Source organism: Camellia sinensis, chromosome 11 (assembly GCF_055761805.1).
Source record: "Camellia sinensis isolate YWXY chromosome 11, ASM5576180v1, whole genome shotgun sequence".
Lineage (NCBI taxonomy): Eukaryota > Viridiplantae > Streptophyta > Magnoliopsida > Ericales > Theaceae > Camellia > Camellia sinensis.
This window is the reverse complement of record NC_138971.1, coordinates 113,154,421-113,172,002: the sequence shown is the minus strand read 5'-3', so window position 1 is coordinate 113,172,002 and position 17,582 is coordinate 113,154,421. Positions and strand designations below refer to the sequence as shown.

The following is a 17,582-nucleotide window of genomic DNA, read 5'->3' as shown; positions in this document are numbered from 1 at the left end:
AAATGCACTTAAATAGCACTCCAAACAACTACCAAATTACACTTTATCCCCTTGGACTATCACTTAATATCACTCTACCCCTCAACTAAAAAACATGTTTAATTTTTAATTTAACATACAATTTTTAAGGTTTTTTTATAATAATTTTTTTTTTTATTTTTAGTAATTTTTTTCGTATTTTAATCGAAAATTTATCTAATATCATCTCATTATTGACATGTAGTTTTATTATCTAATAACAAATTAACATATAGACATATTTTGTTAGGTTGAGTTCGCAAGTTGCTTTTTATTTATTTATTTAATTTATTTTGAAAAATTAAAAATTAATTTGACAAAAATAAATACTACTAAAAATATATTTTTGGATTTTTCAAAATAATTTCTATTCAAAAAAGAGAAAGCCGTATAAATAGTGAGTTTTTTTAATTTTTTATTTTTAGCGAACTAGTTTTTGAAAATTAAACCAAGGAGAGTATATCTCACTATATATGTGGTTGTTACATAATTAAGTTGAAACACGTAGCTATATTAGAACAGTAGAGTTTGTTATCTTTGTTATCTTAAACGAAAATGTTATCCTCAAATTTTCTACTAAACAAATGATCAAATGTTTCACATGGGTGTCATATGAGACATTTAGTTATTTGTTTGATAAAAAATTTGAAATCCCTAGCGGTATCCTTTTACTCCATTATTTGGAGAGACCATCTTAATGTGAAATTACTATTCCATGAAAGGTGGGGAGAATGCAGCTCTTGCTGTTTTTTCTACACAGAAAAGAGTAGCACATGCATGATTTTGTAAATATTTTTAGTTAAATGGACTAACTTGTAATTTTCTTTTATTTTTATAATTCGAATTTACCTTATCAAAAAGGATAAGGATAAGTCTTACTGTTGTGAAATATTTTTTTTTTTATTTTTTTCAATGTTAAATGGAGGATAAAAAAATTGATAAAGTCTTCTTCTAACTAATCCTTCTTAGTTGCGAACTTATCCCAATACTCTAAAAAATATAGTAGTTTGAAACATTAAAAATATGCAACATATACTAATTCAACTTAGTTTCAATGACGATTGAGTTTGGCGTCAGGACATAGCAAACCACAAATTATATTTTAAAGCAAATAATGGGAATACTATATTCAAAAACACAAGTAAAGTTCTAAAACACCCTTATTAGTCAACTATAAATTATTAGTATCCAAGGATATTACAGTAATTTCAAATTTGAAAGCCCGGGCAAAATCCAGGAAACGAAACAACTAACCACTCCTCCTTTGAAAATGTCAACAACCAAACCACCATTCAACAACAAAAGTAACAACTGAATCAAATGATTCAATATTCTCTCTCTCTCTCTCTCTCTCTCTCTCTCCAATTCTATCAAAAAATCCATGGCTTCAAAATTTTATCCATGGATAGTTCTCTTCCAGTTCCTCGTGTTCGTCTCCGTTGTTCCTTCCTTTTTTTGTCAATTGGATTCACCACGAAACATTCAGACCGTTTACCCATTTCGAATTTCAGTTCCTACACCACGGCCGCCGCCGCCACCACCGCTGCCACCGCCACCATCACCACCACAACGAGGTAAGTCGTCTTCAAAAGGGACTGTTGTTAAGGCGGTTGTTGCAACCGCGGCAAGCACTTTAGTCCTATCCTTGTTCTTCTTCTTGGTGCTTCAGAAGTACTCACAGAAAAGGAAAGAGAATGGTAATGGTAATAATACTAGTGTTCCTTATTATAGCCGGAGGAGGAGCGATCCAACAGTGGCTCCTAATGAATTTACGCGATTTGATGGGAATGTGAGAGGGGTAATTATCGATGAGGATGGTTTGGATGTGCTTTATTGGAGGAATCTACAAGGGGGTAAAAGAAAGAAAAGTTTCAGAAAAGAGGTATTTAATGGCAATTCCAAGGAGGAAGAGAAAAAAATGAGCAGCAAAAGTGAAAGGCAAGATAATAAAGCTGAAAATCTTGTACATGAAATTCCTCTGCTCCGTGTCAAGTCTTCAACTTCACAAGGCTACTCAATTCCACCACCGCGGCCCCTGGCATCTGTATTCGCTATTCCAAATACGCGTAGTCCTGCACCACGACCACCACCACCTCCTATGGAATCTGTATTTGCTATTCCAAATACGGGTAGTCCTGCACCACCACCACCACCACCTGTGGAATCTGTATTTGCTATTCCAAATATGCGTAGTCCTGCACCGCCACCACTATCTGTGGAATCTGTATTTGCTATTCCAAATACGCGTAGTCCTGCACCACCACCACCACCACCTCCTGTGGAATCTGTATTTGCTATTCCAAATACGCGTAGTCCTACACCACCACCACCACCACCACCTCCTCCTGTGGAATCTGTATTTGCTATTCCAAATACGCGTAGTCTTGCGCCGCCGCCGCCACCTGTGGAACCTGTATTTGCTATTCCAAATACACGTAGTCCTGCACCACCACCACCACCTCCTCCTGTGGAATCTGTATTTGCTATTCCAAATACGCGTAGTCCTGCGCCGCCACCACCACCTATGGAATCTGTATTTGTTATTCCAAATACACGTAGTCCCGCACCACCACCACCACCACCACCACCGCCTGTGGCATCTATATTGGCTATTCCAAATAGGCAACGTCCGGCGCCACCTCCTCCTCCTCCTCCATCAATCCCAGCTAAAAAAGGTCCTGCACCACCACCTCCACCACCTAAAGCGCCCGGTCTCGCCTCATCATCCAAACCACTGCCACCGCCAAAAGGAATCCCAAGCAGCAACAAACAAAGCGAGTCTTTGTCTAGAGAAGGCTCGACAGGTGATGGGAACGGTCAGGTTAAACTTAAGCCCCTGCACTGGGACAAGGTGAATCCTAATGTTGATCATTCAATGGTGTGGCACAAAATTGATGGTGGTTCCTTCAGGTAACAATCAGTCATTTATCAAAATTTTAATGCTAGATTTTTGTGTTTTTGGTGGTTCTGACTTTTTAAAGACTCTTCGATTGGCAATCCAGATTTGACGATGATCTAATGGAAGCGCTCTTCGGAAATGTTGCATCTGCCCGGCAATCCCCTAAAGCAAACAGCAGCTCATCAAGTCCAAAAAGCGAAAAGTCAAATCCACGCTCTCGGGTTTTCATACTCGATGCAAGGAAGTCCCAAAACACGGCAATTGTGCTAAGATCGTTAGCCATTTCTCGCAATGAAGTCATTGACTCGCTCATCGAAGGCCAAGGTCTAGATAGCGACACACTTGAGAAACTCACAAAAATAGCCCCAACCAAAGAAGAAGAATCTGAAATCCTTGCATTTGATGGAGACCCAACAAGACTAGCTGATGCTGAATCCTTCCTCTACCACCTCCTCGGCGCTGTTCCATCGGCTTTCACTCGCTTCAATGCCATGCTTTTCCGATCCAATTACAATTCAGAGATTCTCCACCTAAAGGAAACTTTACAAACACTTGATTTGGCATGCAAGGAGCTCCGGACACGCGGGCTCTTCTTGAAACTTCTAGAAGCCATCCTCAAGGCCGGCAATCGAATGAATGCTGGAACTTCAAGAGGAAATGCACAAGCTTTCAGCCTCACCACTCTTCGAAAGCTCTCTGATGTCAAAAGCATAGACGGAAAAACCACATTACTACACTTTGTCGTGGAAGAAGTAGTCCGAGCTGAGGGTAAACGTTGTGTTCTCAATAAAAATCGCAGCTTAAGTCGCAACAGTAGCCGTAGCAACAATGACACTGCTCGAAACTCTGACAATTTGACATCAAAAGATAATAAAGAGAGGGAATATACGAAACTCGGGTTACCAGTAGTAGGGGGACTTAGTTCTGAGTTTTCGAATGTAAAGAAAGCAGCCACAATGGACTACGATGCATTGGTTAAAACGTGCTCGGTTCTAACAGCCCACATTGATGAAATTCGACAAGTTTTGACACGATGCGGGGACAGTGAAGGAGGATTTGTAAGGGAGATGAAAAGTTTCCTTCAAGTTGCAGGACAAGAAGTTGAAGTAGTAAAACAAGAGCAAACAAAAGTGATGGAGCTTGTGAAGAGAACAACAGAGTACTATCAAGCAGGGGCTTCTAAGGATAAGGAAAAAAACCCACTTCAACTATTTATCATTGTCAAAGATTTCTTGGGCATGGTTGATCAAGCTTGCATTGATATCGCGAGAAATCTGCAAAAGAGGAAGACAACAACAAAAACAAATGCGGGATCAACATCGTCACCAAAGTCCCCGGAAAGTAGGAATGCGGTTAAATTCCCAAGATTGCCGGAAAATTTCATGTCGGACAAGTCGAAGAGCAGTTCTAGTGAATCAGATGATGATTTCTAAAGAGGCCTCAAATGCAGTAAAGGTAGATGAACATATAATGCTAGGTACCTAATTAACGTGACTTCAGTGATTCAAATATGTTAATTCTTTTGAAAATGTTAGTAGTACTATTTCATCTTCTCTTTTGTTGGCTAGAATTTTCCTTGGAAAGAAACAATTGAAGTGTGATGAACTGCTACAAAGGAGGAGAGTTTTTCGTCTTACAAATTTTTTTTATTTTTTTCATAGAAATGTAATGAATTGTATATGTGCTGAAAATTTTCTTGTAAATAACTTTAAACACCAAGGCATTGTTTTGCAAGGTTCAGATCTTCTTCTTTTTTTTTTTTTCTTAATATGTAAAACACAAGTGTATAGGACCACCAGGATGGTTCAATTTTTTTTTAAAAAAAAAATTAAGATTAAAATATAATGTACATATTTAGCCTACTCCTCAAGGGTAGGGAAGGGGGACCACTAAGTAAAAATTACAATGAGTGACTGATTGAATAGATAAAAAATAATTTGACTTTTTTTACTAATGTCACCACACTCTTGCATCTAGTTATAGTTGAACCCCCCACCTTTTGTCAGTGAGGGGTGGTCTGTTGATAGGGATGTTTCAATAAATGCCACTGGATCAATACTATCTATCTAATTTACTTTGGTTCAATAAATGCCATTTTTGTTTTTGTTTTCAACTTTTGTTCTCAAAACATAACTGACTTGAAAAAAATTATTTGACAAATCATTTTTGAGAAAATATTTTGAAAATACCCATTTTTAGGCAAAGTTTTAAAGTTGTTTTCTGCATTTTCAAAAACTATTTTCACAATTATAAAAACTAAATAAATAAATGGATTTCAATTGTTCTCGTTTGTGAAAACAAAAACATAAGATTTTAAAAAATAACAAAACATCAAAATGAAAAACAATATCAATGAGGAAGCAACAAAACATTTCCCATGGATAGAGTAGGATAAAAACCAGAAAATTCTAAAGGTTTTATATATACCCCTATATATATAGACAGAGAAGCATAGTGTCTCTCATGACACAACTGAACTTTATCAAATTTTGGTATCAAATTTACTCAAAACTATAGTATACAATACATCATAGTTAGTTGGATAACCAAGGCTTGTGCAATGGTGCAAGAATAAGCAGGACCAAAAAAGTAATTTTAAATATACATTAATAACCACACAATGTCTGCAGCTAACAATTATATATATCAAGATGCAAATTACAGAACTTCATGTTCTTCACATAGTTGAACAAACTGTCTATAAATTCCATAAACTCTACTCTTTTAACACTTCCTTTTCCATATGTATATATAATACTGAAATTCAGAGGGAGGGAAGAGATTATCAATATAAAGATGACAGAGAGCCTCAATCTCTTCTTTATCTCCCGCTCATAATAGATGGATAAACCGACGCACCAAATGACATGATGGCCCATACAGGTTTTTGGTTCTGTGCTCAGAGATACATCCTCTTACTCATTAATGGTGTTTCTGTTGGCTAAGCATTTATATTACGTGATAGGTCCTTACTAAAGTAATTTCTTCTTCTATACATGCCTCCTCCTCACCTTTTCCACTCATGTGTTTCTTCTCCAAAGTTTGCTCTGCCTCCCACATTATTCCAATCTTTGATAAAGGTTCACGAATTCATCTGACTTGGGTAGTTAGCTGCAGATAAATCTTTCACCTGTGCCTTTCTGGTCGATGATGGCGTTCGTTCTTGGCACCCTCCTACAAGTAGAGAGGAAACATGAAAAAGTAACACAAAAAAAAAAAAAAAAATTAAATTAAATGGTAAATTACAGGCATTGCTTCTAAGACCTACAAAAAATACAACAAACCCCACAAGTTTGGCATAACTACACCAACTTTCTTTTTATTAAGGCTAAAACGACTGAAACAAATACAGATGATTTGTAGACATAGAGATAAACAATGGTAAAAGAGATGGCAGTATCATTTTTTCATCTATATGGATAACAAATTATTGACAAAAGAGAGCTTAGTAAGTATTATGTAAATTCAAATATTAAGGTAACTCAATGTAATTATGTGAAACTTGTGGGGACTCGATGTATTTTCTCAAAATCTCAAGGGAGGTTGGTGTAATTTACGCTACAAAAAAATAGAAAAGCCAGAACATATAATCAATCTTTGCTTTTCTTTTCCCCTTTGTTATGATTGTTGCAAACATATACCAATCTGAATTACTTACAAAAGCAATTTCACAATTTTCCAATTAACTTGACATCCAGGAGGCTCAAACCTGGAGTTTACAAAGTGCTAAAAGGCTTCGGGTATGTTATTTCACCCCAAGTCACCAAAACATAAAGGGATCTTAATCTTCCAAGAATCCAAAGGACATCCTTAACATCCCATGAAAGGGAAATGGCCTAAGTTATGTTTATAAAGCATTTCTAGGTACAAACAAACTAATAGTCCAAAAGGATGAGAGAGTGCTACAGTTGACTGACCATTTTTTTTTTTTTGGATAAATACTACAGTTGACTGACCATTACGTTAATAATACTACAGTTGACTGACCATTACCTTAATAATCTCATGAAACAACGCTATCAAAAGCTTTTACTTATGGTTTATAAAGACAGATTTGTGCAAGAATGGTGATTAAAAGCATAAAAAAGAGCATTTTCCCTACAGATGTCTGCCAGTTTCGGCATTGTAATTCATTTCTGTAAAATTGTCATAATTTATAGAAGTGAGGCATCATTTAAAATATTTACACATTTATGTCAAGTTGAAGTCAATCAGAACCCATTCTTCCAAACATTGCTCTCATACACATGCTAAGAAACATGGTTGCTAAAATCAGAATCCTACGAGGAATCGGCAACAGTCTCATGGATCGGATTGTATGATCAACTCGAGAATTTAAAGATTCTACTTTCTCCAAACATAATTAAGATAAAAATACTAATAAGGATGATACATATTAAAAAAATAATATGAAAAATCACCAACCCAAAGATCCTAGTTGCAATCCTACCAATCCCATAAGATCCTACACAATCCTACATGCAATCCTGCTATATTACCAATTTTTACAATGATTTGGATCATTTTGGCAATTTGGGATCATACAATCCTACGATCCGGATCATGATTTTGATAACCATGCTAAGAAACTGCAGTGTTCTCAAAAGACCCTGCTTATATGACCATCAACAAGGCCAATGTTTGCTTGACTTGTAATGTGCAAGACTCCAAAATGGACAAAAAGCACATCAATCTCAACAACAAAGAAATGCTTAACTCATTAAAAAATATCACGTTTAGCGTTTACTATGACTCAATCCATGCCCACTTGATAAGCAATCATTTTCCGTTTTACACAAAGAAGACAACCATCCTCTCCCACCAACAATAACTTGCCTAACACTAATAGTAGTTGATATCTACAGAAACTTCAGCCATTCCCTAATATTATAATTGCACAAAGAAACTTTCTAGAAAGCATTTGAATTGATGAGTGAAGGATATATAGTTTGTTTGGCCCCCACCATTTCCAACCACCATCATGAGAAAATGTTGGTAAGAACACACTACTATATTGTCCTCACCAAAATAAAAAGGAAAGTCCATATTTCTTCCTAATGACATCTCATGGTAGGTGCAATGTGTTTGTCTATATTTTCCACTATAAAAATTCATATATGAAGATATATCTCTCAAAACAAATTAGTCTCAATCAACCTTCGTTAAAAAAGGAATTTCAAATTTATGGTCAGAAAAAGAAACTAGAATTAAGATATACCTTATCTAAAGGGCTCTTTGATGTCGCATGCCCCCGATAAAAACCTGGCATAGGGGTGGCTCTGAAATTGAGTCTCTGTCGTAGTTTTTTAATATCAGCCACCTCTTTTTCCTCCTACGTCAAGTATAAGGTGTTCAGATACAATATGGGTGTGAAAAACAGTAGAGATACTTGAACAGCCATACATGATTAATAAATAGGTTGAGCCATCACGGTCTTAATGGAAAACTATATACATGACTGAAAGTGTACCTTTGACTTTGAACAAAGGTCTGTTTTTTCTGCCTCCTTAGCATATGATTTTTCCTGCAGTTTCTTGAAAAACTAAAATATTTATAAGAAAAATAAAGTTAAATACACATAATATACATATGATTAACAGAGGCCACAATCACATCTACAAGATGTTAGAAAAGATAATAGGAGAGAGGAAGGATGGGTAGTCAATGCATACCTCCTTTCGCTTTTCAGCTCTTTCATCACTTCTCGAGCCAATAGAAGATGGGCCAGGCTTTGCACTCTTTCGATCCATACCCGGTCCTTTTCGATTTTCATTTCTTTCATCACTTCTCAACCCAAAAGTAGATGGGGCAGGCTTTGCACTCCTTTGATCCATACCAGATCCTTTCAATGACCTGTTCTAAGTAAACCATTAAGATTGTACTTTCAGGGGAAAGACTTATTAAATTGTTGACCACCAACTCATCTAAAAGCTTAAGCTATTAGAGAGAGGGGCAACTTTATTATTTATATTATATTCTCAACAAGACTTGACAGCACTTCCAAATTAACTAGTTAATCACAAGCATTTGTAAACAAATTCTAGCTAACAAGCTACATGAACAAAACTGTCTTCTGCTATTATTTATGGTTTACAATTTGGAAGCATCAAATAAGGTATATTTCTAATTTTATGAACACTGATAATATTAAAACTAGATGGATAAATAAACGAGGTAATTCTGTATTTTGCCTGGTTGAATGTGGATGAAAATGGTCAGGTTGATCAAGTATTGCTGAGAGAAAGAAAGAGAGAGACAGAGGGGTTGTGGATTGTCATAAATGGGTTCATGCTAACATTGAGACTCAAGTTACGGCAGGTTCCAGTTTGGCCATCTTCAGTTAGTATAATAGTAGTTCAATTTAATTGTGTACTATATCTATACATATATTCATTATATAAAATAAATGAAAAAATTCAGTTTGGTGTGAAAGGCAAAGTGTAGTTCGGTAATGCTTTTTTTTAATTCCAAAATTGTCTAACAAAATCACTTTTTTACTGTTTGAAAAACTTTTATTTATTTTAACTGTCAGTGAAAAAATTGTAAAATCTACACATTGAAAATATTTAGTCACGTGCAAATACCATGATAACTTCAATTCTACTTAAAGAGACGACATGTACAGCAGGGAGAGAAAGAAGAACATTGAATGCAAGAAAAAATTAGACAAAAGCAGAAAAACATGTAGATCAAAACCAGTACAGTAGAACTTAGTTGCACGAAACGAGGGCGGAGACGAGACGGGAGCGGGACGGGTGAGCAAGGGCATATAGAAGTTTCTATGGTTGGGAGTGCAAATGGGAACGTGTATATTTATATATAAATACATTCTAACAAGTATTTTTTTTTTTTTTGCTTAGTTGTAAAATATGTATTTCATGTAGCCGACCCCATTTGATTGGACTTAAGGCTTGGTTTGGTTTGGAGTTGTAAAATATGTATTAAAAATTTAAATTATTATTGTAGATTGATGTCAATTACAAATTATGTGTTAAGTATAAATAAATATTAGGGTAAACTACACTAACCACCCTTGAGGTATAGAGAAAATACAAGCAGACCCATAGTTTTGATATAATTACATTGACCTCCCTTTTAGTAAGGCTAAAGTGACCGAAATTAAAGCAAATAGTGTGAAATCACAATAATAAACAAGGAAAAATATACATTTCAGTATAAAAGATATGGCATCACCATTTTTTTCAGCTATATGACTAACAAATTATTAATGAAAAGGGTGCTAAGTGTTATGTGAATTAAAACCTTATGGGAGCCCAGTGTAATTATACCAAAATTATAGGACTTATTGTATTCTCCCCAAATCTTAGGGGAGGTCAATGTAATTTACCATGTATATTATGTAAATAGAACGTATTGTTTTTCTTTTGTTTCTTTAAGATTTTTATGCTTGAAAGGTTCTATCTCAGTTGAGAGCGAGTTTCTTCCTCAAACGAAGCAAGTTTCTTACTTGAGACAGAATTGTGTTTCTGAGTAAAAAATGTCACTCTAGTAGGAGTTTCTTGCAACTAAGCATTGGACTCCAGAACAATAAAGGCGTTTTCTAACAAACAATGAGATATCTGAATCCTTCAAATGAAACAAACTCAAACATCATACCCGATTGAGGTAGCATTCCAGCTTCTTCCCAACTGAGCTCTTTGAGCATCCATCTTCTCTGCTGCCTTCCTTATTCTACAAATAAATTAGATAATTCATATTTAAAGCTCAAACAAGTCAATCAGGTAGGTAACTGAAAAAACCAAACACATGCACTTATGGAAGCCTGCATATTGTCTATGTGACATCATAAAATTCACACATGTAAAAAAATAACAACATACACATATGCACCACAATTCAACATTAATTTTTTGAAGGCAATTTAATCCTTGCAAAGACATTAAAATTAATTAACATTGTCAAATACTGAAGTATAATGAAATATTTTAAATTACATCAAAGAGATTGCAAACATAATTATGAATCTACAGGTGCAAAGAAATCTTCAATGTTCAATCACCAACAAACACTGTGATAATAATGTGTAAGCAGAATCCAGACAGTGCAAAAAGAAAAATTAAAAAATAAAAGGAAGCTATTAAACATTTGAGTCGAAAGCATTGAATTTTACACTGGATTTGTGGGCTCATAATCTGCATTTAGCATATTACTTATGAGTAACTATTGATTTCATTGGTTAAATCTCAATATGTAATTGAAATTAGAAAGAAAAAAAAAATTACAGATATATAAGGAAGTTAACCAAGCTTCTGAAGTTTTAAACAGAGGAGAAATATGAATATAAAAGATTTCAATTTCCTAAACATTTCACATATGAGAATAATTTCAGGGTTTTAAACATTTACCACTAAGAATTAAATATTTAACTATTCAATACGCAAGCACTAATTCATTTGCAAATAAAGAGAATTAGGTTGCAGATTACCCCCTGTTCTCCTTCCGAGCAGTCAAAGAAGTGAACAACTTTTGTTCTGGCCTTGTAGTTGACATCTGATCAAAGTCCACAAAAGGAAAAGATTATAAACTCATTGCCAGTGTCTTAACAATTTAAAAGCAGATACTCATAATTATATGAGCAAATAATACACGTCACATAATAACCAACCTCCTTTTGTCCAAAAGATCTCCCATCATCAGAAGCTCTTACTTGGTTGAAATTGTTTTGAAATGTCTTAAACGCTCGCTTAACAATGTCCTTGTCCCCCATTTTCTCCATAAAGAGAGACTTTCTAGTTGTGGTAAGAGAGTTTGAATCGGAATTTGAAGGACCCAAACTAAGAGACATGTGCAGGGATGAAGGAGATACTTTCTTGCTTTCTCCTGAAGAAAGATTTTTGCTCCTCGGTAATGATGACCTGTTTGTCTTCTTTGTTGAGGACCAAGTGGAGGTTGATGTCGGTTTTGATGGTTTTGGGGTGGAAATCTCTGGAGATTTTTTGGGTAAAGGTGATGATGCTGGTTTCTTCTTCGTTCCCGTTAAACTCTTGTCTTTTTTGGAGGGAGTCACCTAAATAACATATCATGAAATAATGTGAGATAGTAGAATAAAACCAATTGGGTTGTTTGGATCAAGTATTTGAGAAGGGATTTGAAAAGAAAAAGGAAGGGGAATGTGACAACAAAATTAGTTTCTATTTCATTCACTTTTCCCTTCTTAGTTCCTTTCCCTTCTTAGTTCCTTTCCCTCCACAAATCTCTCCTCAAATCCTTGATCCAAACCCAATCTTACAGAATCTCTACCATCCTAATTTTCTTTAAACGACTATTCGTCAGCAAATTCAGTACCTTCACCTTTCGAAATTTGTTTGATGCATCCAATTTCGCATTTTCCTTTCTATTTTCAAGTGTGTTTCCTGTCTCCTCCAAGTTCATTGGCGATTCCACCTTGTCCTGTGATCCATTTCGATGAGTGTCCTCATGAACCGAAAAGGGTGGCACTTCCACTTTATCCTCAAATTCATTTAGATGAGCGTCCTCTTGAACTGAAAAGGGCGTCACTTCCACTTTATCCTCAAATTCATTTAGATGAGCATCCTCTTGAACTGAAAAGGATGGCACGTCCACTTTATCCTCAAATCCATTTAGATGAGCATCCTCTTGAACCGAAAAGGGTGGCACTTCCACTTTCTCCTCAAATCCATTTAGATGAATGTCCTCTCGAACCACAACAGCTTCTTCTGATCTATTCAATTTAGGGCTATCCAGTATGCCATTCATTTCTTCCTTAGCTCCATCGACCGGTGAGCTTTGAAACTCAGTGATTGCTTCATTGTCATTGGACTCATCAGAGTGGCTGACGCTCATGACACCAATTGAATTGGTAACTTGCTCAACTCCTTCAACATAGCTTTGACCAACATGATCTTTACCATTTTGATCATCTTCCGTGAAATGATTAGTTTCCATTTGCTTTTCCTGATCCAGTTGTTCAGCCTTCCGAGCAGCGATTTTCTTGTAATGAGCTTCAAAGTAAGCCTTCTTCTGAGCTACTGATCCGGGCGTTGAACACTTCTCAACTTCTTCCAAGTACTTATTTTGGGAAAAAGATGACCATTTGTCCCAAGAAAGCAAATCATTTTCAAACCTACCGAACGAAACTGATACTTCCAAAGAAGCACCAGAGTCAAGTGACTCTCTCATCTGTTTATATAAACACAAGATCCAAAAATCAATCCAAATTTCCAAGCAAGAAACAAAGTGACAACTCACGACAACATACACAGTACTGAAACTTTGCAATTATGGATTGGAATCAACCATAAATCTAAAAGAAAACAATAATTGGAAAGAAATTAAACAACTGGATCAATTTTTACTGATCAAAAGGACAAATGGGTGTACCTTATTTTCAACATCTGGTGCTTCTACAATTGATTCACCCATTAATGCTCTTAAAGCTGAATCTCAAGGTTGAATCATAAAACCACCATAAAAACACACAATGTTTCACACAATGGCCTGTACAAGCATGGGCAATGAATGAATCCACTAAATCAGACTAAGTAGATTAACAATAATGCAACCAATGAAGACCCATGTGATATGTTCTCTATTTTGTTAGTTTCAAAACAAAAGATCTATTTTTTGATTCCAAAACAAGCATTTTTCTTTATTCAACTATCTACATTTTTTTTTTTCACAGTTATGAAAACCCTTGTCAGTTTCTGGTACTTCTGGAAACTGCTAAAAGGATGAACTCAATCATCAAACAAAAACAACATTATGAAAAAGAGATAGAAAAACAAAAGTTGGATTCTTAATAACTCCAAAAGGTACTTTAATTTATTATTCTTCTTTTTACTGATAATACTATTTCTAAAGAGGGGGAAAAAGTTGAACTTTTTGTAGTTTATGTGAGAGTTATTGATAATGTGTAAATGGAACAGAGTAAAGCAAGCAGATTGTAGAAAAAAAGATTAGTTGGTTGAGCTATGGAGATCCAACAAAACATTGAGGACTAATTTCAGAAACACAGCAAGAAAATCTTAAAAAATTAAAATAAAAATAAAAATAAAAAAACAGGGTTGGGTTTTTTAATAGATTAGTTACCTAAGGACTGCTCATTCATGAAGATGAGAGAGACCCATCAAAGATATTGATCAGATCGGCCATGAAAGTAGAGATGGTCGGGCAGGTCCACTCCACTGGCGATGGCAAAAGTAGTATGCTTATAGAGAGAAAGTGAGAGAGACAGAAAGAGAGATGGCACGTGACAGATCAATAATGGAAGCAGCGGGGGACACGTGTGGTCCCTACGGATTTAATTAGTTGGAACTAATTGATCTGACCTTGCAAATGCAATAGAAGACACAGAACGATGTCGTTTGAAGTTTGAAACGACGGCGTATTTTATGTTTTAACTGGACAATGTCATTAGGTGTAGAAGCTTTGGGTGGCCCAGATCATCTGGTAGGTGCTTGTTTTGAGGCCACATTTCCTCAAGTGGGGACTATGATCATCAAACTCTTGCAAGGTCCAAATCAAGTGGCCTGTTATCAATGTGGTTCATAAATTTTTTTATCATATACTACTCACCGTGGCCTGTTCTTACTGGCCATCATTGTTTTATCAATAGGGTCATTTGACAACCATAACATTTGTTTGGTGTAGGTTATTTGAATTGTTTATAGTTCTTTTTTTTATTAAAGTTTATATAAGATTGTTTGATATAATTTTCGGTTATTTATAGTTTATTAGGTATAAATAATTTAAATAAATTAAAAATATTGGGTGTGTTTGGTTTGTTTTTGAGAGAATGATTTTCAAAAAAAGTTTTGGGAAGAGAGTTTGTTTGGTTATATATTTTGAAAGTAGTTTTGAAGTTTGGGAGTTTGAGATGATTTGATATTTTGTTGTAATTGAGTAAATATATGTGAAAGAAAAAGTGATTGAGAATGAGAGAGGAGAAAGAAAAAATGATTGATTGATGTGTAAGAGAGAGAAAGTGAATTTGAAAATTTTTTGAAAAAAATCTCAAATCAAACAATTTTTTGAAATTTTATTTTCCAAAACTTCTCTCTCAAAGCTAAACCAAACACACCCATTAATTTTTAAAAGCTGATGGGAGATATTTTGACTTTTATTTTTGAAATTATCAACTTCTAATTTATAATAAATTATACCAAACAACACCTGAAACCTGTTTGACAACTTCACTTTCTAAAAGCTGATGAGAGATACTTTTGACTTTTCTTTTTGAAATTATCAACTTCTAATTTACAATAAATTATACCAAACAATACCTGAAACTTGTTTGACAACTTAACTTTCTAACTACAATAGTCTCATGCAAAAAAAGGTCAAAAAATCACTTTAAAAAAGACAAATATTTTAGTAATTCATAATTATCTATACAACTAAAAAAAAATATTCTTAAATACATTAACCTATTTTTACCTTATAAAAAAATTTAAAAATGATTAAAAAAATAAATTCTCAAATTTTTTTGCATATTTTGACCAATTCAAGGCTAATTAAGATCGATCCACTCAAATTGCATTTTTTTCCCTTTTAAGGCCATTTCACGATCATGCTAATTAAGATTGATCCACTCAAATTGCCTTTTTTCTTTTAATATCAATCATAAACTTTCTTTCGTAATTGAATATTCAACTATATCATTATATGCATTAATTTGGAAACTCAGAAAATGGGTACCAGATTTGTCCGAAAATGCAGGTGTATGGTGATGATTTAATGAGTGAATTATAAATGTGAACAATTGGTTGAAAATTATGAGGGTATGAATTTGTAGTATGACTGTCATTATATTTATATTTTATCTCTTATCCAAAAAAAAGTAGAAAGTTATATATACTTTTTTGGGTGACCAATCACTAAATTGACACATTGACAAATTATTTAAATCATCCCAAACAACCCCTTAATCTATAATCTATAATATAAAATAAGTATCTTTAAAATGTGACTCCAAAAAAGATTTATTTAGCCTTTGTTTTGCAATAGCAAAATAAGTTGCTTTTTGTTATAATAATAATAATAATAATAATAATAATAATAATAATTGAGGTGTTTTGGGAAGTTGGTAAAAAGTTAATTTTTTGTTTTTTACCAAGCTTTTTAGCTTTTTAGAAAGTGATTTGGGAAATTGGTAAAAAGCTGACTTTTTACTTTTTAGTTTAATATTTATTTATGGTGTCAAATCAAATTAAAATGACCAAAATACCCTTACCCTAGATAAGAAATTTTTTTTTTAATTTTTTTTGTCATAGAGCCTAATTTGTAATTTCACACCTGCATTTTTGGCCCTTCTCAAACCAAATTTGTTGCGTTTTTAAAAATGATAAAAAACGTGGCTTTTTTTTTGCCCTTCCCAAAACAGCACAATGTTTGATTCTTGATAAATAAGTAAGTGTAATATAGTTATCTTTACAAAATAAAAAAAAATTTGAAAAGGCACACAACTTTCTTCCTAACAAAAAACTATTTTTTTAAGTTTGGCATGATCGAAAAAAGACAAAAAGTCACTATCCTATTTAAGTCACATCATCTTATTTAAGTCACATCACTTCTCTAACCCATCACTTCAAACCCAACCCAAATCCAACCCATATTTCATAAAAAGTCAAAAAATACACTTAATTAGTCTTCCCAAACTAGGCCTAAATACATAAGCTTTTATAGATTCTAAAATATGGCCATACCTGGCCTGCCCAGCCAGTGCCATACTTGTAGATGTTGGAAAAAATACTTAATCTGTAGGGTTGAATCGGATAAAGATTTTTAGTCCATTTAATTTTCAAGTTGGCTTTGAGATAAAAAGTTTTACTCCAGTCCAGTTTGGCCCATCTATTTATAAAATATTAATTTTATTTTTTTATTGTTTAGTTATAAAATAAAATAAAAAAATAAAAAATATATATATTTTCTCGACCTTAGATTAAAACATTCCTAAAAAGGTTATATTTATTTTACAATTGAATTTCCTTAATATTCTAATTGAAATAATTATTAAAAGGGTCTAATAATTTTTCAACACAAAAAATAAAATAAAATAAAGAGCTAATATATATTCGTTTAAGTGGGCGATATTGAGATTTAGACATTCTTTTAGAATTGGGCTTAAGATGGAGAGGTTAGACATCATATCGAATTGAATTAGATTTGAAATAACACGTATACTCTTATTATATAGTGACAATCCAGCCCAATTTTGAGCACCCACACACTTTACACTCTAAAATTAAGAATTTAAAATCTTTTCAAACAAACACGATTTTTTGATTCGGAGGCCTAAATAATGGGATTTGCTCAAAATTCAATGCAAATCACTGCATGGCAATGAGTTAAATTTATTGGGTCGTTTTGAATCGAATATAAATATTTTGGTCAATCTTAAAAAAAATAACAAAATAACACCGTTGTAACACTCAATTTATTGGTGGCATTGAACACTGAATACATTCTTGTTATGCAAACTTGATCACAATTTCCTATATTTTACTTTTTTTAGTCTAAATCCAAACACACCCTTCAAGGCCCTAACTTGGCTTGGTTCTCAATCCTATAATGCTCTTAAGCCACTCCATCACTTCCCCACAAATTGATTTGATCTTAATAATTAAGAAACCTACTATTACTCTCCAATATATATAGAACTTGTTTGTGTTCGATTTTATTATTT

At 34.0% G+C, this 17,582-nt stretch overlaps 2 protein-coding genes across 8 annotated transcripts; one reads left to right on the top strand and one right to left on the bottom strand.

Moving 5' to 3' along the window:
- The first annotated feature begins 1,166 nt into the window (after positions 1-1,166).
- On the top strand, positions 1,167-4,651 carry LOC114270935 (uncharacterized). The gene is made up of 2 exons (XM_028212548.2): positions 1,167-2,928; positions 3,021-4,651. Exons 1-2 carry the CDS (start codon positions 1,400-1,402, stop codon positions 4,348-4,350), a joined length of 2,859 nt encoding a protein of 952 aa, XP_028068349.2. The 5' UTR covers positions 1,167-1,399; the 3' UTR covers positions 4,351-4,651.
- Positions 4,652-5,495: 844 nt separating this feature from the next.
- LOC114270936 (uncharacterized) lies at positions 5,496-14,172 on the bottom strand. 7 transcript variants are annotated; one of them, XM_028212549.2, is made up of 10 exons: positions 13,988-14,172; positions 13,280-13,396; positions 12,224-13,078; positions 11,544-11,945; positions 11,364-11,428; positions 10,535-10,609; positions 8,590-8,770; positions 8,388-8,459; positions 8,136-8,249; positions 5,496-6,091 (listed from the first exon to the last, which is right to left on the bottom strand). In XM_028212549.2, the coding sequence occupies exons 2-10, from the start codon at positions 13,319-13,321 to the stop codon at positions 6,044-6,046; spliced, it is 1,854 nt and encodes a 617-aa protein (XP_028068350.2). In that variant the 5' UTR covers positions 13,322-13,396; positions 13,988-14,172; the 3' UTR covers positions 5,496-6,043. The 7 variants fall into 7 exon arrangements, with proteins under 7 accessions (XP_028068350.2, XP_028068353.2, XP_028068354.2 ...); XM_028212552.2 differs by having other exon boundaries at positions 8,388-8,450; XM_028212553.2 differs by having other exon boundaries at positions 8,388-8,441.
- Between the last annotated feature and the right edge of the window lie 3,410 nt (positions 14,173-17,582).